The sequence below is a fragment of the Pomacea canaliculata genome, linkage group LG3, assembly GCF_003073045.1.
Source record: "Pomacea canaliculata isolate SZHN2017 linkage group LG3, ASM307304v1, whole genome shotgun sequence".
NCBI classification, from domain to species: Eukaryota; Metazoa; Mollusca; class Gastropoda; order Architaenioglossa; family Ampullariidae; genus Pomacea; species Pomacea canaliculata.
The window spans coordinates 19,998,525-20,021,393 of record NC_037592.1 but is presented as its reverse complement, the minus strand read 5'-3'; the positions used below and the strand labels follow the sequence as shown (position 1 = coordinate 20,021,393).

The 22,869-nt window shown below is 41.2% G+C and overlaps 1 protein-coding gene across 1 annotated transcript in view; it reads right to left on the bottom strand.

Annotated features, from left to right (window-relative positions):
- Positions 1-3,597: 3,597 nt before the first annotated feature.
- The window catches only part of LOC112559484 (glutamate receptor-like), a 62,163-nt gene continuing 42,891 nt past the window's right edge, over positions 3,598-22,869 (bottom strand). Inside the window, 10 exon segments of the mRNA XM_025230778.1 lie at positions 3,598-5,471; positions 6,350-6,478; positions 7,236-7,347; positions 9,818-9,873; positions 9,875-9,957; positions 9,960-10,065; positions 11,713-11,911; positions 13,855-13,986; positions 14,938-15,161; positions 15,584-15,723. Of these exon segments, the coding sequence (XP_025086563.1) occupies positions 5,361-5,471; positions 6,350-6,478; positions 7,236-7,347; positions 9,818-9,873; positions 9,875-9,957; positions 9,960-10,065; positions 11,713-11,911; positions 13,855-13,986; positions 14,938-15,161; positions 15,584-15,723 (1,292 nt within the window). The 3' untranslated portion in view covers positions 3,598-5,360.

The following is a 22,869-nucleotide window of genomic DNA, read 5'->3' as shown; positions in this document are numbered from 1 at the left end:
ACTGAAATATCTTGTAACATATTTCAATGTCCTTATTTGACAGTACAGTACGAGAAGAAGTTCGTGTGTAAAACATTGGTATTCCAAGAAAACCTCTTTCGCAGGGAGGAAAATTTGGCAGTAACTGTCAATGAACTTTGAAATAATGAAGAACATCTGTCATTACAGTTTGCTGATAGATACTCTCTGTGTCTTTCTTGCATAAGCTGAACAAGAGTCACTAGAACTTCTTGAGAGATGGCCAGCGACTCCAACTAAAGGGAAGAGCTGGGCCATGGTTGCTGCCTGTGGTTAATTCGGCTGAAAATGTCTTCCTAAGATGTTTCAGACTTGTTTTAAGGAAGCATGTCCAGTGAATGCGGTGGTCAGTCAAGCCGCTGATTTTTCCGCTGGCTCAAGAAGTTGGTCACCATGTTGGTCACCATTTGTTATCTTACAGCATGGAGCCTGGACATGTAACCCTGGCATGACACCAGGCTACACAAACCTCGTCTCTGCGCTCGACACTAATCACAGTGCCAGGAAAGAGATGGAAGAGAGGCTCTGCTATTCAGACGAACTCCTCTTGTGATCATCAGAGAGCACCGCTCACTAACGCAGACATGGACAAATCTGTTTGCTGGGTGCCGCCACACTCGGTATCTGCCATCATTGTGGACCAGAATGAAACTAGACTCGTCAGTGAAAAGCCCTCCACCCCACTTCTGCCTTGTCCAGTGCTGGTGAGCTCTGGGCCACTGCACACGAGCTTGGGGTGTGTATGTCTGTGGCACGTGGACCACAGTAGTTCTCTACGCAGGTTTTGCTGGTGGAGGAGGATATATATGGTATAACTTTCATGTACTGTCATTCTCAGGTCTGTGCTCAGACGGTCTGTGGTGATCGGTGTGATACAAAAGCTGTCGATCGTCAGGGTGCTTCGTCACTCGGGGCCGTTGCTCAGTGCAGAAATCGTTCCAGCAGTCTCTGATTGAGAGCTTCCCCAATCCCTGCAAATACGTCGTTTGAACCTCGTTACAATCACTAGTGTAAACATCGTCTTAGGGGCAGGTTTGTTTGAGTCATGTTTTCTCCCAGTTTAATACCCCTTCCGACTAAACAACTGGTTAGTAATGTCTACACTGTCCATTGATTCCATGTGCATCATCCACACATTGTGCGAATAAAGGTTTGGTTCCCTATTACAGTTACATTTTCAGTTTTCTTCCGTCATTTTCACGCGCTGTGGGACACCATCAAACAAAGAAATTAATAGTAAAATAAATACAGTTCACCCGTCTACAGTATATAGCCACACTTCACTGTTTTAGTTATAATACTTTACCGCACGCTTTAGTTTATATTTCTACTCCACATCAGTACTAGTCTCAACATTTTGCATCAGTTTTATTTGTTTTGTGAGTTTTGGCCAGCAGGCTCGTCATTAAGAAAGGAAGGAAGCGGGCCTGGATAAAAATCGGTCTTTTGGGTGAGTGCTTTTTCCTCTCGTAGCTGCACCAGTTATACCCCTTCCTCTCTCTGCTAAACATGACTGAAGTCAGACTGTGTTTCGGTTACTGCCCTTGAGCGGCATCACCCTCCATGTCATTCCCATAATATGACGGTTTCAATGAGTCTTGGCAAAACGCAGTTTCCTGTAGCAGTAAATTCTCCGCGACATTTGTTACCACACTCCACTACCATGAAACAAATGTTTGACTGGTTAACAAAAAGAAAACTACGGTGTTTTGTAGGAGATAACCAGATCATCACACGATGGAAGAGGCCTAATTGATCTTGGTAATGTATCGACAATTAGAAAGAAAACCTCTTAGAATCGGATCCAAGAATCTTCTTACGTATTGGGCAATTACTAGGATGTAAAAACATATCCACCAAGCTTTTTTAAACCAATACCGTTCTATTTAGCAATCGTTTTTGGAACGAATGACAGCCCCATACGTCAGTGTAGCGGTTGATGGTGTAGCTTCTGGGAGTAGTTTTGACATCGAGGGCAACTGCAGGAAAAAGTGTTGCAGCAGTCACACACCGTCTGAACAGCAAACTTGACACAGACGTGTTGTCGGAAAGCTGACAGACTTGTAGGAAACTTGTTGACGATAAATGTTTGAGAATGAGATGTCTGCTGTAGATCATATGACTACGTACAGATGTTAAGCTATGGAAACCTGTGTAGTCAGGAAAACAAATGATGAGACCTATGACCTCTTTAACCCTGCGTCCATTACTTCTTTCGACCCTTTAGTAAATTCTGCCTTACTAAAGCGTTGTGTATACTCTGAAGAGGAAACAGAGACTATTCCCAGAATATTCCCTGTCGGCTTTAGAAGAACATTGGCGACACCAGCTTTGTCTGGCGCTCTCTCATCAATAGCTGGCCAAAGTCAGTCAGAATACTTTGACCCTAACATGCAAAAAGGTTTGTTAGAACGAAAACGAGTGAAGGAGTCTGCTAAAGACCTGAGAGATAATGGAGAGATGATTGCTCCTGTCCGTCAGTCCGTCCGTCCTTCTGTCTTTACGGAATATAAGCCCAGCTTAGTTTGGGTAATACGAGACAGATGTGATTAGCATGGTTAGTCCATAGTCTGCTGCCTGCCTCCCCGGTAGTGCCTGTTGAAGGGATTGTAAAGGCAAAATAAAACTGCTTAGAATCTCGTAAAGAGTGGGACCAGTTTGCATTTCGTCTATTTTCCTGTCTGTTCATGTGGAAAAAGTTGAATGTTTTATGGGATGCTGTGTTTAATAAGGGAAATTACACGGACTCTCGTCTCTTTCGTCCTCGATGACGTCAGCTCGACCCCAGTGTGATATGGTTGGACATTGCTCATAGCCATCTTGATTGTTGTCACTAATATATATAACTAATCAAACTAACGATACACCACAGATCACTTGAGTTTCAATTCTAACAATAGAATTTTATATATTACAATGCACCAAGCGTCAAATGTTTGTGTCGCTCAATGTGTCATTTCGCCGCCTAACATACAATATCAACTAAAACATTGACGGCTACAATATAAGCTATTAAAATCAATAGCGCGGAGAGTTGTTTACACATTTGATTTTCAGTAATATTTGTTGTTTTAGCAGAGAAGCTGTGTTCAAGCATGGGCGTATAGCTTTGAATGCTTGCACACGAATTATTCGCTTTAACTTCGAGAAAAGAAACACACAAAATTTATTACAAAGTCTGTAACCATCAATACCTTTTCCACTAAGTCCAGTCATCGGATTCTACTTAAAAGCTCAAGTTGATCGTTGAGCCAGAAGTTGCTGGCCGCCACTGTAGCTCGTGATTTCAGTCGGGAGAATATCAATGTCGCCTCCAGGCCCAAGATATATTTTTACTTCTTAGGACAGTAGAGTAAGTACCGTAGGTACAGCACAGTAACTACAGTACAATAAGTACAGTACAAATCGACCATGCAGAGAACCCTGTGCTCAAGTGTGAAGCTTCTCTCAACTGTTATTGCAGGAGAGAGGTGGCTGTGTAGACGGTAATGGTAGACAGACGGTTTCAGTTGTTACTTTGTCGATATGCACTGGTGTCACCGTCAACAAAAAACAAACAAATGTATTATGATAGTCCATTTAATGTTATAACATCTGCAATAAAGTAATGTATGTTAATCAGATTAAAAATCAAAACAATAATCACATACATTGCATTGTACTGCATTGTATTATATGGTATTTGTTATTTATCCATACATGTATATATGTATTGCATGGCATCCTTTACATGATTCTTTAAACATGCTTAACATAATGCATTTGGCACCGTATTTTCCACGTAAACATTTCACTCAACAGAGCGTCCCCTTGATAAGAGTATTACAACTATCACATGTAGCTAAAGCAGTGCCACTACTGGAATACAAACATTAACACGGGCGGTACCTCAGCTAATACTACAGACACGGAATACTGAATTCATTTCTGAAGATATTTTCATCACCATCAGCATTAAGCTTCCCACAAGACATTTTGTAAGCCCAGAATTATAGTGACTGTCCGACTCGCAAGGCGCCACAATCAGTGGCCGTATTATGGAGTTATGTCCCCAGCCCAGGTATGGAAATATAAACTGGAAAGTCGTATCATGTAGTTGACAAAATGCTTTTACAGAAAGTTCCTAAACCTAATGCACAACGCGTGCTTAGGATAATTTTTAGTAACATCATTTTAAATTGTTTTCAAACTCTTTTAGCCGAACTTCTGATTCCATCAGCACACAGTAGTTTTAAATGGCGGCTCCCACAGAAATCATCGAGAGGCTAAATTTTCTATGGCAGCAAAACATCATAAATGTATTAATTGATTACTCGTCAAACTCAAGACTAATATATATATGTATATAATGGAATGAGTATCATATGGGGAACATTTAGCGCGAACTGTGGACTATAAACTCCGAGTGTCAGCAGAACACCATATGATTCGACAGACCAGCTCAACCTCTTCCTCTGATGACCATTACAATAAGACAACATTACCACTCTTTAAGATGGTAAATAGGTTTTGGGCGAAACAAAATATTTTGAATACATTATGTGTTAAAATATAAATTGTACTTGGAATTTCTCATACGTGTTGACCGGTGAATATTTGAACCGTCAGTAATTAATACATGTTCCAAATCTTGAAAAGTTTTTCTAAGCAGTCATTTCAAATACATTTTATAGCTGAAACAATTCGTGCACGTTTTATGTCATCAAAGTTTCTCTTGTATGCTAGTAGACACATCTAGTTCCTCTTTAATAAAAGACTCTGTTGCCGCCGTCGTCGTCTTAAAAACTGTTTTACCACGTTTAACGCTTTTCTGACCTGTTTGAAATTTAGAAGAGAAAATCAAAATTTAAGAGCTCTAAATGACTTAAAAGCAATTTCTTAAGAGTGATTCTATTTTTTATAAATATGTTGTGCGGCTGGAGACATGGCAGTTTCTATTTCCTGTCCATTGTCACAAATGCATTGTCCGAGTAACTAGTCTGATTTTATCTTTAAGGTCCTTCAGATTCAGGTAAAGCGACATGCTGATTTACTGGTAGAAAATGGGCGTTGATGTAGAGTTTGTTGACATGGGAACCAAACGAATATCCATTGTAATCATGCTTGTGTTGTATTATCAGAAATCTTACTTCCGATATCATTCTTACAGAAGGTCTCGGAAACAAAACCAGTCTGGCCGCAGACTTATTATTCAAAAGTTTTGTCATTGGCTGCACAACTTTCCGATAATTATCAAATAACAGTCAGGAATGTCCATCGGTACAATGTAAACTGTGTTTCAGAAAGGCAAATGGTAAAGTCTCGGGGCTTTTCTTTATATAAACAAATACACATTTGTGATATCATCGATGGCGTCGTAGAATTACTCGATGTGGCTCTATAAGACCATTGATGTTCTCCTGAGGGGTTTCAGCTACAGTTGTTCTGGTATCTGCATGTGCCAAGCCAGCCTCCTAATAGGCAGATAAAAAATAAAAACACGAGCGATAAAAAGAAACAGAAAAAACGTACGTGTTGACCGCAAACAGTTTTAAAATAAAGCCTCAGCACATAGAGCACATATATAACTTGAATACCCGAGTCTTTCTGACATAGAATACAAATGTCAGATATGTAAGATAACAGCTTGTGTTCAACTCTCACTGTTATCATGGCAACTCATTAAAAAAACTTGAAGGATTTTTCAACAAACGTGATTTTCATGGCCTACTCAGAAGCTTGAAACAGTAAATGATATTCATATTAAAAGATATTAGTCTCCTATGGCCATTAATAATTGCTTTGGGCAGTATTTGGATGATATATTTATTCCTGGTGTGTATCGTGCTCAGAGAATCAGAAAAGATCAAGGTGCAGGACTGCTGTCCTCCTACACACACTTGCCCTGCTTCTTACATTCATTTAAAGTTCGGTCTCTCCATCATCGCTCTTGTCGCCTGCTAGTGCTCAACGGGCCGCTGTGACGGCTTTGCGTGAGCCACTCATATAAAAGCTAAGGAAGATAGAAGTGCCTCTAGCAAATTTTCCATTGTATGTGAGAAAGAGAGAGATAGAAAGAGGGGGAGGAAGAATAAGTTTTCGAAAATGGATGTTTACTTCTTGTTCGTCCACCGGGGCAATAGCTCTGACAAGTCGTCTGATCATCCATTCTCACCATAAGCAGCTACAAGTGTTTTACAGCTGACTTTGTAGGACGAGAGGTGACTTGACACTTGTAGATTTCAAGATTAATACCATCAAGAAAGAGAGAAATAGAGGAGAGAAAAACCACTAATCAGAAAAAGTGATCCTAAACATAACAACTGACACTCTTCGGTTGCTGAACACCTACTTTGCTTTTCTGCCGCTTGTAGATATAGACTTCAATCAGTCCCAGGACGATGGCAATGACAAGGCCAGACACCAAGATGTAAAACACACCAGCCACGTTGCTCAGTGATAAAGATCGCTTCTTCGATTCCTGCAAAAGCATAGTGAGAAATATTTGTCAAAACGATAAAACAGATTAAAAAGAAAATAGTTGTATATGCCATAAGCGTCCATCCATAGACCAGAGCTGGCTACCTGACTGAATCATCTCAAGCAAATGTCAAATGTTGATTAGATGACACCACATCTTCATGACAAAACAATTTCAAAAAAGAAAAAAAGCAGTTCTCTTGGCTACTACAGCTGTTTACGAAGCATTCATAGGTTCAAACAGATATGTATCAGAAGACTTTAAAATTTTAATTAGTCGAAAGCACTGATGATTTCACAACACCAAATTTGCACTGTATGAAATATAATATGGGAAACGGTGACTTTGCATGGCTGATAGTCTCTCCTGTAATTCTTTGACTGATTTCTCGCTTGTCTAGTTAATCTCAGGACAAGACAAACAAGAATAAGAGAAATCAGTTTTCGTTGCTGCATCATCTCATTGAACAAACAGTTTGAGCAAAGAGCAGCACATCTGCCTCTCACCCTCAAGTGCAGAGGACTGAGTGTGATAGCACTGTAACAACATTGTAACACTGTAACAGCACTGTAATAGGACTGTAACAACATTTGTAGTAAGATTGTAACAGCACTGACAGTAGGAGTGAGGTTAGCTTTGTTATATTCATTATTTATTTTAAGGGTGTTATTGTCTACCTTTCTCACAGAGCGAAACAGATTGACTAATGGATGGATAAACTGATATACTTGCTGACCAAAGTGACAGGCAAACTGACCTTGTGACCTGTGTCTCTGCCACATTCTCCCTTCTCATACCACCACTTGTTCTCTAGTCGATGCAGAGTTCCGTCTTCTTTCATTTTTAATGTCGCATAGTTCAGGATCTCTCTGCATAAAATCACAATTAACAATTAGATAATTGTCCACGAAACTTAGCAGTGATTAGTTGTACCATGACTATAAGGCCAACTAACCCCTTTATCAGTTGTAACATCAAAGTTTGATAATCTTAATGCCATGAACTAGAAAATATCAAAAGTTTCCTTCAACTGATGCCACGAGATAGACACCATGCACAGATGGGTCAAAGAGAGAAGCTGAAAAAAAATAACTCATGAGATTGAAAGGAATCTCAAGCTTGATCATACTTGGTCCATTTTGCTTGAAGAAATCTGGCATTAGTGTATGTCTTATAGTACGCCTGTTAAGTTTTATTTGTGTTTACGCGAATGTCAAGAGCAAAGAATCATGTCACGTGTGCGCTGAGAGTGTGTTTGTGCGCGCGCCTGATATTAGCTCAATATTACATTAGTAAACCTTCTTTCTAAAGGCTTAAATACTGCATGCTCCTTAATCCACTGCTTTCAAAATGAAGACAATTGCATGCATGGAAACCATAATATTATTTGCTATCGCAGTTAGAAAGGTCTTTGAAGACAGCCATTATCTTAGCCTTGTCAGGTTGACACTCAAGCTAACAGCTCAGATTTGTCAGGGAGATACTTTCTGCCATGATCTTCTTTCATTTAATAGCAGAGTAAACTGCGACCCTGGCTTTAAAGTTAAACAAAGGTCTATCAAATAACTCCAGCATGAGGGTGATGGCAATGCCAGAATGCCACTGAATAGCAGTTTAAAAAAACTCGCGTGGAAACGCAGATAATAGCTCAAGGGACACAACCTCGCGTGACCGGAAGAACTTAAATAAACAGAAAAATTGCAAGTTCACAGATTACTTTAGGGAAACGCAACCCTTTCTGATGGACAGAAAATATATTTGCACAAATGAGGCCGGGAATGAGAGAGTGCAACTTTACACACAGTGTCAAAAGGGGATGAAAAATGCTGGCAAATAAGCGCGAGGTCGCCCTCGTTATGGAAGGGACTTTCGGATGTGAGCAGAATTCCTAAAAGCAACTGGAAAACGTGTGCAAACACATGACAATCACAAGAGGACGAGTGAATGCATTCGACAAAGTTAAGACAATCAAAACTGGTGATATGATATTTACAGGTTGCTAGCTTTCTGACCCTAAAAGGACCTTATAGAGTAGGCGGTTCAGGTTAACCCAGTAATAACAAAATAAATGTGAAATATAAGAAAAACTATTTTGCTGAGGGTTTGCAGAAGTTCAGTAACGAGGGCACAAGTTTTTTCCTCAATACCTTATCCATTCATCAATTCATTGATTAATCATTGTTTCATCATCTATATTGCCCCCGTTTCTCTCGAAAGGAAAACCTTTTAGCATTCGTTATAGTTTGCCTAAGAAAGGCATAGACGAGATGGATGACATCTTAAACAGAGGTCGCGTGCAAACAAAGCAGGTTGATGAGCAGCCAAACCATCAACTCACTGTGGGTTTTTTTCCAAACTAAGCTATTTGTGAAATTTATGCATTCTGGGCTTTGATGAGTCTTGTCAACGTGGATCAGTTTTGAATAATTATTTTATCGCTTCTACAAATTAATTGCTGCATACATTTCACTGACAACAACATGTGCACCACAGCATCACTAACTCTCTATTCTTTTGTTTAAAAAAAAGTCTCATGTGGAAAAACTGGTCTCTAGGGAAATAGCCCAGACGCAATCTCCCACAGGAAAGCATTAGAGTTTCTCGCTAAAGGATTAAACATGAAAAAACGTTTTGTAGACGTGACTTTCTTTTTATCGCAACTCGCCAGGCTCAATATTGAAGCCTTAATATCATGCTTGGAGCATCTCTCGTGCCTGACAAGTCTGTATGTGTGTTGGTCTACCAAACTTCCATGGCAGCAAGATCACTGCCAGCTCAATCTAATGTCTGGACAACAAGCGACACGACAAACAAACAGTTTTACTTTATAATCCGCCGGAATGTTGAGAGATGTCGTGTCAGTCGGTGCCAATTATCAAAGATGCTTTAAAAGTGTACATTAGGATGCAATGGGTTAGTGTGGAGGGTCAAGTGAGGGCAGCTTGGCTGGCGCTGTCAGAGTGGAGCTGACTACGCGCTGGCGGCGGAGTGATTGCGCGTGTAATGTGGCGCGGACTAGCGGATTGATTTTGTGTGTAATGTGCCACGCAGGTCTGACGACTCAGGCGGAGGAACCGAGTTTTGTTAAAAGCTTTGACAGGCTTCAAGCTTTATCGCTTAGACAAGACGACTAAGGCTAGTTAATTACCTGGCAAGCTGATTAAACAAATAGTTGGAGCTGTTTGACATATTCAACAGTTTGCATAGGCGACACTCACTTTTAAGTCGCAATAACCGATAAAGATCTCTCGCAAATGTATTATGTGTGTGTGCTTGCCTGCACGCGTGCACGTTTGCGTGGACATGTGTAAAAATAATAATACAACAGTACACGCATACTTGAGGTCAGAACCGTGCGGTGTAGCGATGCCGAAGCCCTCGAGGTTCAAAGTCTCCACCCACGCGCACCGTGTCACAAGGTTTGCGGTTGTTGTAGTAGTTGTTCATGGAGGACTCGATGAGAAAAGCGTACTTTCCTTTGAGTTCCGAACTCTTTCAACGCCTTCTTCTACTGTTTTGACCATGACAGGGGGTGATGCTGTACTCATGTAGTTCCACATTTTGCGGTAGGTCGGCACCTCCGATGTCTGCACAAAATGAAAATTGTAAACACTGAACATATTGTCCACACAAGCACAAAGCTTTAAACGCTCTAGAGGTCCGTTTCATATCGTTAAAAACAGATCATAAGCTCGTTTGCGCGTGTGTGATTCTTCTTCGATCTGTAAAACTCATATGATGCCACCTGGTAATTCTGAGATCGTGCAACTTCTTGTATGTAAACTCCTTGAAGCGCGACTTTATTGATAGCATGAGGCACTATATAAATTATCATTATTATTATTATTATTATTATTATTATTATTATTATTATTATTAATATCACGACGATTGAAGTCGCGGTCTGAAATGCTGAAAAAAACAAGACATTCGGGAGAAAAAGGGGAAAATCATCAATGCAAAAAGTTAAGTAGTATGTTAAAAATTTCCTGTAAGAACGGACCTGCTGCCGCAGCTTCAGGTCCAACATCCTCAACTTTAAGGGCCGTTCGTAAAGATAAGACAGAATCTAGTAGATAGAAAGAATTTCCTGGAGCTTTCGCTCAACAAAGATAAGGTCACCGGCGCTGCACTTTTGAGTGTTGTAAGATCATCTCAAAAACAGGAAGAGGAGCTGAAATGGCTGACAGGAAAGGCTTTACTCGTGAGATATCAACTCCGGCAGCCTGTAAATAATGCGGAACACGAAAGAATAATGGTTTTAGCTCATTGGCAGGAATGACAGACTGACCAGCACGCCGAGGAGGAAAAGCAACACAGTACTTAGGATTTCCAGGGCAAAGCTTATAGACAACAGACATACAAGCAGCATAAGCTTCCAATGGCGAAGAGAGATGTGGGAGGGACGTAGCACATATGCGTACAGACTTTGTTACAGAGTGGTGAAAAGGGTAACCAGACAGATGCAGAACCCATAATGATGAATGTAGTCAAGAATTTTAAGAGAGGACTCTTGAGCAGAATGGTAGATGATGAGGCCTTAGTTTAGCTTATAGCGGACACCGGTAAGATACAGACGAAGCAAGATCGTGGGGTCTGCTTTCATCCTCCACTTCCATATTGCCTACCACTCGAAGAATGTCCAAAGCCTGCTGACATGAGAGGCGTACAAGTTTGAGATAAGAAAACAAAGCGGTCAAAAATGACCCCAAAATATTTTACTTCCTTGACTACTTTGAGTATTCTGTTGTTTGAAGAGATAAACGGGATTCGAAACATGCCTCACAGTTTCCAAAGGTGGACGCTTACTAACTTCATGGGAGAGAATTTGAAGCTGTCACCGACTGCTACACATCGTTAATGCAATCTCAAGACGGCGCTGTAGGCATGGCAGTCACCTGCCTTGGATATGGCTACAATGAGAAATAGGGTAAGAAATGTAATTTTAACGATGAAGAGAATATGTCAAGAGCGTGAAGGTCCAGCAGAATATCTTTCTCCAAAAATCGAAAAATATCCGTAATACATGCTATTTTCACACAAATACACAAAAAAGATTTAAGGAGGACCAGCTGGTCCAACGTGCTCAGAAATCATATTGCAGGTTGAAGAGGAAAGATGTTAGATGCTGTTCTTAAAAAGAAGGAGGTGTACCGTTGGCAACAATTAGATGCGTTTCTTTCTGCATTGTCATCTAATGTCAGAAAGTAGTCTATCTCACTCTGCCCCATTACCTGGAAGAAGGTCCTGGTGGATCCGGACTCCAGCATGCCGTATGCGATTTCCGTCTGCTTGGCCAGGTCGTCGGCGGAATCCACTGGGTGCAGCATGCGCTCGATCGTCAGGAAGGCGGCGAGGTTGGCCGTGTACGATGTGATGATGATCAGCACAAAGAACCACCACGCCCCGCCTATGACGCGTCCAGCTACCGACCTGTCCACATATCAAGTCCAGTAATTATCCTGACCCCAGGGTGACTGGGACTCCTAAATGTTAATAATTTGTAAAGACTTAAACCTGTTGTCTTAGAACTAGAAGCTAATTAAAGAACTGTACATTTGAATGGCTTAATTTCCTTGATGGTGACGATTACACAAAGAAGTTACAGCAATAGATCCAAAATGAAATAACCGTTCATCAAAGGTGTCGTCCTGACTCTAAGAACGAAAGAGAGGCGAGTGTCTGCACAGTATGAAGAAGCCTCGGTGTAATGACTTACGAGGTCAGAAGGTACAGAGTCTGTGAGTAATATAATCTAGTGTAGAAAGCTGAGATTCTATACATCTGTATATAAGCCAGTGTAAAACGTAGATATTCTATAAATTAGTGGAGAACGCTGATACTCTATATGTGTATATCAAGCCAGTGGACAACGTTGGTATTCTATGGCAGTCTGTATAGCAAACCAATGGAGTGCGTGATCCCGTTGGTGTGCCTGAAAGGGATGAGTCGTGCTGCAAAATGTTGGGGCTTTAATGGTTTGTTGATGAAACAGGGAGTGCAGCAAGATAAAAGCAAGGACGTGTATAGTATGGATTGTTGTCTGTCTGCCAAGACCAACGCTTAGCCTCTTGCGAAGTGCTCCGCTGTTAGTCTCGGCGAGCATAAACAAAGAATGTGAATAAACCAGAAGCTTTGTCATCTCATGCTCGTTTTAGTAGTTAATCTGAAATGTGAATAAACCGGAAGTTTTGTAGTATCATGCCTCGTTTTAGTAGCTAACTAGAAAAAATCGTCTGCCAGCAGTCCAGTAATACAAGTTCGTGATAAAAGGGACTTGCAGTAGGCAAGTTTCAATAAAACAAAGACACAGACCAACGCGAGGACGGTTGGAATAGAAAGATACTGACTGATCGTACCGATGGTATGGTGTTGCTCAAATACACAGTTCTACAGATATGAGACACACACTTGTCGAGAGACTGTCACGTGTTGCAATAAAACTAAGCTCGCAGGCTGAAGACGAAAATGAAACAGCTATCGATCCTCCTCTACTCTCGTGGATTCAGGCCTGGAGTCTGGGAGCGTGACTGACTCTTTGAGGAACTTTAGACCTTTTTCGTTAAGTTTTGGCTTATTTTCAATCAGCCAAGATTTATGCTTAAAGATGTCTGCTTCTGAAGTTTCAAGACAGGTTACAGTGACCTGTCTACATGTCAGATCATATTTGTACCCTAGCTACTGTTATTATATGTCTACCCTGTCAGGACCCCTTGATACTTTGGCTACTGTGAACAGTTCTAAGTACCCTAAACAGTCAAAAATCTTAACTTGTTAGTTCTTTGAATGGAAGAAGAGCTGTCCACAAACCATTAAGTGATAGTGTGATAGTGCTTAACAGGGTCCTATCTGAAAGTCAAGTCATGTAGTGCTCTTAGAAAAAGATCTGATCACAAGTTAAAAACTGTTAATCGGACTACAAAACGACTACAAGTGATGATGGTGCACTAAACCGAGATGATCCCGTACTGACATGCTAATACGCTAAATACAGGGTCTGATGGAAAACTACACACACAGTTTGTAGATGTACACTAATAACACAAGTACAGTTTAGAGAAATCTGGCAAGAATGGCAGAATATTTATGAAAGGACAGTCGGAGTGTTGCTCGGGAAAATACTTACATGGAATGTCCTGTACATTTGATTTACGCGTGTCTAACTTACCTTGCTCCTACATTTCTTTATTCTTTCTTCTTTATTTTTTTTTTTTTTTTTGTTTTTTTTGGCTCGCGCACTTTTTAATTACAAGTGGAAGCACTTGGAGGGGGTTTGAAACAGGAAACCCCATTTGTAGACTTCAAAAATACCGCTATATCTGAGATCAAAATGTTAAAAAAAAACTGCTCTTCACTCATTCAAAATGTTTGCTCACCTGGGACAGTGTTCACTCCCTTGCATCATGAGAGCACTCATGGAAAACCAGAAAGAGTTGCAGATGTTAAAGTCGTAGACAATATATCGGTCATACCGGTAACTTCGGATGCGAAGTTCAAAGGGGCTGAACCTGTGGAAGAACACACATCCGATACATTTCTGACCAGCCTGCGTATCGTACGTTTGTGGATTGGTAAACCCTTCAAATACACCTCCCCAAAAAATATCTATGTGCTTATAAACATATTTTCAACTTGATTCTCCACTCTGTATTTGAAAAGTATTGGAGACACGCAACAGCGATCAAATTCTCTCAAAAAACTTTCGGTTTTAAACATTCATGAAAACGATGTCCCTAGGTCTACTCCTATGTGTTCCTCGCTTAAGTTCAAGCACGTCGAGCGGACAAAGTGGGAAATGGATGAGGCGAATTAACGAAAAAGTTACTATTTTAAACCAAACTCTAAAGCTTTCCCAGACACAATGCCAAGCTGGCACCGAGTGGTGGGATTGATTTCCGGACCATAATTCTGTGCTGGCACGAGCAGCGCAATGTTACGATGTATAAATAAGATGTTCAGTGGTAGCAGGTGCCTTACATACCCGGCACCTCTAAAATCGATGAACCCAAAAACTGGTTGCACAAAAATAAAATTCTGGTCATTAACAAATGGTGTCTACTGAAAAAAACAAAAATATGTTTTGATACAAACACCTCATATGTGTGTCAGCTTATATATATATATAAAGAGAAAGAGAGATGAAAGAAAGTCACAGTGACAAACCAACCTTTTCATAAATAAAGGTATTGAAGAAGAAAACGACAGAAAAAGATTGCAAGCAGGCAGGCATCTAACGAGAGAAAAATAAAAATATAGCCCAGAAAAAAGAGCCATTATATCAGGCAGCAAGCTCTAATCTCTTGGACTGTACGTGTATCTATACATTCCTTTTTTTGTGTTAATTTATCACATTGTTAATCTAGGAATGCAACCAGAGGCCTAGTCACCCTAACATATATACAAAAGTTGTCTGGTGTCCACGAGGGTGAAATTCTTTGCTAGCTTTTCTTTCCACCTACTTGCTGACGACGAAGACTGTGACGCTGACGGCGATGTAGGCGAGAACGATGCAGGCCCACAGCGGCACAGAAAATGGCTCCATGAAGGCGAACACGCCGGGCTTCTGTTTCTCCGGCCTCTTGATCATGATGGAGATGGCGATGTTCATGAATGGCTTGGAGAAGTCCACCACGCGCTCGCGGTCAGAGGTGATGGTCAGTGGAGCGACTGCCAGGTCAGCCAGCTGTCGGCAAGGTGGGGAAGCGAGAACAGTAGTGTCGCTCTAATACACCAGTTGTCAATGAACAAAACAGTGAAACACCACAAACATTAACGGACACGTTAGACGAGGTAGTCTCTACGCGTGTTTTCCTGTCTTTCTTGCTGTCGTTCATGGCTGTCACGTTTAATGTTGATGTCATTGTTGTCGTTCTAAGATGACCTACCGTAAAAAGTGGTCCACAATATTAAGTGAATTCACTTAGGAGAAACAGATCACAGGGACCAGAAGTCAAAGACATATAAAAAGCATTTACGATGAAAAATTACCTGTTTAACAATCTCATATATATATATAAAGACAGACTGGTAATAGCGAAGATAGCATAGGTGAAGTTGTAAAGAAGACGAAAATGGCGATGGTGACTGAAGATGAAAGAGTCTGACCCCTCGCCTGAGCTCCCCGATGATGCCAGTCCATGACCCGTTGGGAAGCTCTGTGCCAAACATTCCGTCTTTGACGGGGACAAGGATGTACTCCATAGGCAAGCGCTCCTTCAGCTCGTCCGCCAGGTCCTTACAGTAGCCTGAGACACACACAGGCGGGGGCAAAGGTTAGGGCTGTGTATGAGTGCGTGTGGTGTGTGTGTGTGCGCGCGCGTGTGTTTGTGTTTATATTTATTCATAGAAACTATGTGATGTGAATAAGTATCTGTGAATCTGACACCCTGATGTTTTGATAAAAGTTATGATATTGTCTACTTTATTTCTGTTGAGTTGTTCTAAATCAAAATCGTCTTACAAAGTACATTTTAATACTGTTAATCTTTTGTCAATAGACTTCCTGTATGAAAATCGTCATACTGTTAGGCCAGGGCATGTGACTGTGGGTCTTAGTTCAAACCTATAGTCCACAGAAAATGTCGCTGAAAACAATATTGTCTTGCAAGTCTTTCATTCGGTAGTAGCACTGACAAGTCACAAAGGAAAGAGCTTATGGGGCTACCACAGGCATTCAGTGTTGAAACTGTGTTGATGAACTCAAAGATCAAAGTTATCTATAACAAAGTGGAAAATAATGAAAAATCGTTCAGTGAGTAGGGAGTTTGGGGATCACTAAGATCACTAAGAAAATAGAAGAGCTCTCGTGCAAAATTCTAAAACTACAAATGGAAAACAACAGTCTGGAGAAGGAAATAGCAGCCATTAAGACAAGAGAAGAGGCTTTTACCAGTCCACCGAAACAGACCCGGGAGATTGCTGGAAGGCGGCGGAGGGCTTCCAAGTACAGAAATACAGAAGAATAAAATGGACGAGGACCTTGAGAATAGAGCCCTCAATTAACAACAAGCTGAAAGTCGAAGGAAACAGAGAGGACCTAGCAGTAGTTTGCAGGCTTTACCAAAAAATGAATAGTGCAAAAGGACAGCAACTGAGGGACGTGTTGACAAGTATGAAGCTGTGGACAGAGAAATCATTGTTCGTCTTGTGTCTCGATGATTATTTGAGAAAGTTATCACTGCCAGTTAGCTGTTCCGACAAACAGCGATAATCGTCGCCTATTTAAACCCACAAAACTCACTATTCATCGCAGTCAAGATTGGTACAGGAGTATGCTCCAAGAAAAAAACTGTTTGTGGAACCACATGTTTCATGGTAATGTAGATACAACACAAGAAAGCATTGGGTTGGTAGCAAGGGAAAACAACAGAAGCGAAAGGACAGAACCTTCCTTCAAGAACGTTCTCCCCGCAGAACTGCAATCAACTGCATCAATACAGATTTTTCCAGACCAGAACTGAAACTATCCAACGCCTGTTCCCAGTACACAAGGTAAGAGAGAGGGGACAGAGGATCTTGACATTTTAACTTGCTTTTATCTTTGTCTCCTGCCACTCACGATGCTGATGTCAAACCTTGGAGCTAACAAGGACTGAAGACATTGAAACATGCATGTGAATGGTGCCATGAGCTTTAGAGTTTTCTTTCCCTGACTGAGCAGCTCAGGCGGAAAGTGGTCAGGGTCACGTGACTTCCATTCACATTGCCTACAGCCCTCTCGACCTCCTGCTGTAGTGTTGTGAGGTCGAGTTGCTCTCTGCACCTGCTAAAGTGCTTTGGAGGATGCCTGTCTTCACTGCAAGTTCTACCGCGTTACAACAGAGGTTTTATGTGAAAATATAGTATTGCTATTTTCTTTGAATGAAGTTTTGATTTGATCTGTCTTGGTGAGTCTGCTGGCAGGCTGTCCACTAATGCTATTCCCTGCTGTGTAGTCTGACATGAGTTCTCCATCCATCTCATGTTGTCTTGTCAGAGTGAAAGCGAATTTGGTGGATGGATAAATGGCATTTTGGCTTTTCTTTAGGCCCGTTCAAATAAAGTTAGGATCGCTGAATGTGTCGGGGCCTTGATATGTCCTCAATTTGTCCTTGTTAATGCTGAATTTGAAACTCAAACCAAACGATTTGCATAGAGCCTTTTACACAGTCGTAATCCTTGTGGGTTTGGTGGGTATTGATGTTATCACACTGCGATAACCACGGCCATCCATGCTAAAACTGTTTTAGCTAGTTAAGAAAAGCTCTGAGCTGTTTTAAATTTCGAAGTAAAAACCACTTTTAAAAACGTTGCCAAAAGCGCTCGCAAAGCTTGTTAGGAGCAAATTCTGCAACGCTTCTAATTTCTCTTTTTTTAAGAACAGTTTCAAGTTTTAGACACGTGCAACGGGCCCCAGGTGTGCATTTTGTGGCGCCATTGTCATGACCCTCATTAAAGCACTTGGATAAATATCGTCTGCTTTTTCTGTCCTTTCTCTTCCACTGCTTCACACCTGATAAGTTGAAAGATATGTTTTGGGAAAAGTGTTGAGTGTTTAGCGCTGATGTTTGTCGGGAAAGAAAGCGAGATCCTGCATGAAACCGAGATCAATGAATAAGAGGAGAAAGATGGAGCGACAGACGGCAAGCAGGCAAGCTGACAGAGCGACTGGCCGACTGCCAGCGAGGAGCCTGCTGACCGTATAATCAAATCGATGGCTGGATTTCACGACAGCATCCCTTAACAAAACAACTCGGATCGGGCACTGATAGCAGCTAAACGTTACGAAAGGCATTCCTATGTAAATAAAGGCAATCACAGAGTGAGGGAGAGAGAGAGAGGGAGTCTGGTGTAAACTGGCACTAGGGCCAAGCAGAAGGAGTTGGATGTAACAACCTCTGGTCCCACATCGTCACGCCCGAAGCTCATCTCCTCACATAACACCACCAGCACCGGCAGACGTCTGTGGACGGAGGAGAGAGAAACACTTAAGCGACTAGAAGTCTTTGCTGTGTAAAGCCCATCTAGTGGTAGTCACAGCAGCCAATTAAGGGTTAGCACTATCACCACGTGCACTCGCAGAGCTGATCACAAGCGCTCGATGCCAGACGCCACCTCGCTTGCAGGAAGAATATTTTTTTTGTTCCTGCCAGGTTGTCGAGATCTCACATCCCTTCAGACACACGCGGTTACTCTAACTGGCTTGATGGAAGCTTTTTCTACTCTAACCCAACAAGTGATCTCCACCCGCTGCCCCTACCCCTATCATCACACCTGACAAGTCTCCGACAATGAGGACACGTCACCAAAAACACGACAGATGGCAATGAGAGGGACCCCAGGGAGGGAACTTATGTGGTAACAATAAACCGCAGGTTTTACAAGAGCTAAAGGTCGACAACTAGTGCTTATGTATATTTTTGTGTGACATGTCTATTCGAAAAAAAAATAATAATTTTCATATCCACATATCTGCTTTTTCTTACTTTCTTCAAGCCCTACCAGAAGTACAGGGATAACTGTACATGTCGACACTGTTTCGAAGCCAAGGCCAGCACAAAGATCGATAATTTGTTTTATATATTTAACAACAAGTAATAAATATTTAATGTCAGTCGAAATCCAAGGAAAACTTTTTATTAGTTAGCGCTTGTTTTGATCGGACATGTTGATATTTTTATACTTTGAGAAGTACGAATTTGATTATTAAGCGAAGTCAGGCAGGACTGAAAAAAAATTTACTGAAGGTTTCTTAGTTTAGTGATCACATGGACAGCTAAATGCATGAAGTAGACAGGTGGTGGAATAGTAGTCTCTAGCTAACGGGCTCTCCTTGCACCTGAGACTGGTGGTCGTCAGGTAGAGTTACAGACCATGAGTCCTCTCAAGCTCGCGCTCCTTACTCGAAAACATTTCTGAAATAATTGATCATTAAAAAGAAAATTGTAATAATGTTAATGGTTCATTGTTACAAGCTTTTTCTAATGTTATGAAATGTACACAATGTTTGAATGATTAGACCTCGGCAATGACTGAGCCTTTCCTTGCGCAGATTTCAAGTGCAGTTGAAACTTTCAGCCTCAGACCTGAAGTACAGAGGTCACAGGCTCTAAGACCCTTCACTTGCCTTCTATCGAACTTGATATGGATATTCTGTGTTTCCTTTGAAGGTCCTCATGGGACTGCATCAGATCTGACGAGAAGATACCGTGCTTCTCTCCAAATCAAGGTCCGAAATGTGATGAGGAGGCGGCGCGCGCCTATGGTAGTCTGGCACTCCAGTGTGATTGATAACCAGATAAAAACACCATAAACCACACCACTGTAATAAACCAGACTCTGGTCTCAGACCCTCAAACGCCGTTGAGAGAGCGAGTCATGTAGTTATGTATTATTTTAGCTTATTTTATTATATTGAATAAAAAATAAATCTCTTCTTTAATTCTCGATTGAGATGAATCAGACACGTTCCTCTGTGCAAACATGCGTGTATTCTTTTGCCTCTGTTCCTTGAGGATTTCTCCAGAAAAACATCAGAGAATGTGTGTGAGTGTGATGTCAGGTGGAACAGACATCGGTGCTTTATAGAAAACTACAAGAAGCCATGATTATCAAACTCAGCCTCCCAGCTTTCGCTTTGCTTTCATTCGGACCATACTGATGACCTCCTTTGCCGCTCCACCATTCCTATCTCCCCTCTCCTTACACTGAGATCTCGCCCTCTTTCTTTCACATGTGTTCTCGCACTTTATCTATCTCTAGCTATATCATTCGCGATTTCACTCGAAATGTCTTGTCTACGCAAATGTCAACCCAAATCAGTTTGAGGATGGAGCAGGTGTTCCGGCCGAGCACATTTGCGCAAAAACAAACATGTAAATGGAGCAATCGTCTTTTTTTTTTTCATTTGATACCAGTCGTTAGTTATTCTCCCGCAGATGCCACTGTGGTCTGCAAAATAGCTTAAGTTCGCTGAGGTAATAAATGAAAGGATACTTTATCATTTCACATTATAGACAACCTGAGTGTCATCAGCATTCTATACCTTGGCCATAGAAACTGGAACTCTTTCCAGAGAAACTACTATTTACACCTGCAGCGCTTAGGTCCCTTGTTTCAGTCAACGATCACCCTCGAGTCGTCAGGCTACTCGAGTTCTACAAGGCTAGTTGTATCAGATAGCTATTACTTCTATTAGATAGTTATTATACTTTGTTTAGTACATCAAATGTCAATCCACCTCAAAGACTTGACTACTAATTCTTTAATGCAAGAAGTAGGGACACTGACAGGAAAAATGGATGAGACACTGTTTCTTTGTGCAGAGATGTAATGCGATGTTTCATCTAATGCCTAAGGTCCACAAAAATCCAAAACATTTTTTTTAAATAACTGGCCTCAGTTCACTACAAAATACTACCTTCCCAAATGGCTTGTTGTAGTTCATGACAAGATTGTAGTTTCCCAATGGAATAACTGTCACTGTTTGCTTAATAAGATACATGCATTTTGAGAGTCGTCATGATCGTTTTGAAAGATGTTAGTCGGGGCCTTATTCGCCAGGCTGAGAGAAGCAGGCTGTTGTGAAAGATGTTAATCAGGACCTTATTTGCCTGATGTAAGAGAAGCAGAGTGCCTGTTCTGGCAACGCATCATTAGCATAGGATCGAAGTTCTGGCACTGGCTGCTCTCCTTTATGTCGCCAGAAATAAGAATTCACATCAATCCACAATGTATATTTCCAAAAATAGTAATAAAAAATCATCTTACTTTTGAAACAAACTTGTGACAAGGTTATGTTAACCTCTAGGGGTTATTTCAATTATTTTTGTTTGACTCAGGCTAGCCTTCCATGCAAATCATTTTTAGTGATTTATACCCTAACACAGCGGAAGAACATACAAACAGATCGATGTTTTCAACAAACACAAGCAAGACATCCAACGCCCGAGCTTGATGACACACAGGATGCAGCTTATTCTTGTAATCCACAATGAATCTTGCAAACTGTACTCTTTAGGAACACAAGAAGAAAGATTACACCTAAGTGCTGAATGAAAATTCACAGCCAAGACTAAGATTTAGCGAAAAGTCAATTGTGTTTGCGTTCTATAGTCAGGGTTTTGTGGGGTATCTCACTAAGCTGTGGAGAGACCACAATGACACAGACTTAACAGAACTAACCGCTGCTGGCTGGAAGCTGGTGGTCCTGTTAATGGCGAGTAGACAGTATCTACGGCTCGCACATGCACGTCCATCTGTCGATGGCTTCTACACGAGATGCCAGCCACTTCGATTTGGCCGTCTACAATGTGTAAAAGCTTATGAAATATTCCACTGCTTTGCACCGTCAGATTTATCTGCGAGCAAGGAGCTAGCAAAGCCCCAGTATTTCGGGGAAGCCAAAATGCCTGCCAAGCTCGGGGAACGCGAGATGATTGAGGTGAAAGCAAAGTCCGTGTCTTCAATGATATCGTGATGGGTTTCGTGTTGCTGTGGCAGATCCTATATTCACTGTATACATAAACATGCACATCTTTCGCTTTTTTCATCCTCCTTCTTGAGACTATCTTGACATTTCGGCTTTGGAGTGAAGGCATGTACAATTTAAATAGAAATTAGCTTCTGTCAGATAACTCCTTCTTAAATGTCAATGTTCATTATAACATGGCATAAAAGCTGGATTCACAAAACAGAGTTCCGCTCTCAGCTGCAGATGAAAAGAAACATTTCTTTAGTCTTTTCCTTTGACTCTTTCTCTCTGTGCGTGCGTGTGCGTGTTGTGAATTGTTCGTGCTAAATAATCTAACAGAAAGAGTGAGAGAGAAATTTTTAAAGATACATTGAAAGGGTGTATATTATATAGGTGACAAGCTTCTGAATAGTGGCCCAGCTGTTCAGAAAATTGGTTAAATCCTTGTCCCAGATGATCCTCGCACGATCGTCGCACGTCCATTTTGTTTGTTGCTGCTAAATGTTCTAACTCACTCGTGCTGAATATTTTACTTGCTACTGGGTGTCACCGATGACAGGAATAAACCAAACATATGACTTCAGGATTTCACCTCTGGCTTCTGTTCCCATTGTTGAAGCTCGACACTGTAGGTTATACATGACCACAGACAGAGCAAGAAAGAGATAGTATCTCAACAAACTAGCAACCGCATGAAGACAATATCAGTAGTGAAATCTCTTTTTTGTTCTTTCGCCTTAGAGAAAACGTTCAAAGTCAAAATTTAAAAAAAACACATTAAAATTATTTCTTTGGTTAAAAGATTATATAGTTTACTTGTTATTTGAAACAGTTCACAACGATTGGTACAGATTTTTGCCTGCTGTCCTAGGTAAGCAATGTGAAACCACTCTGTCTGACCAGTGCGCTGGACATAAAAGCCAACAACATTGGCTTTTAA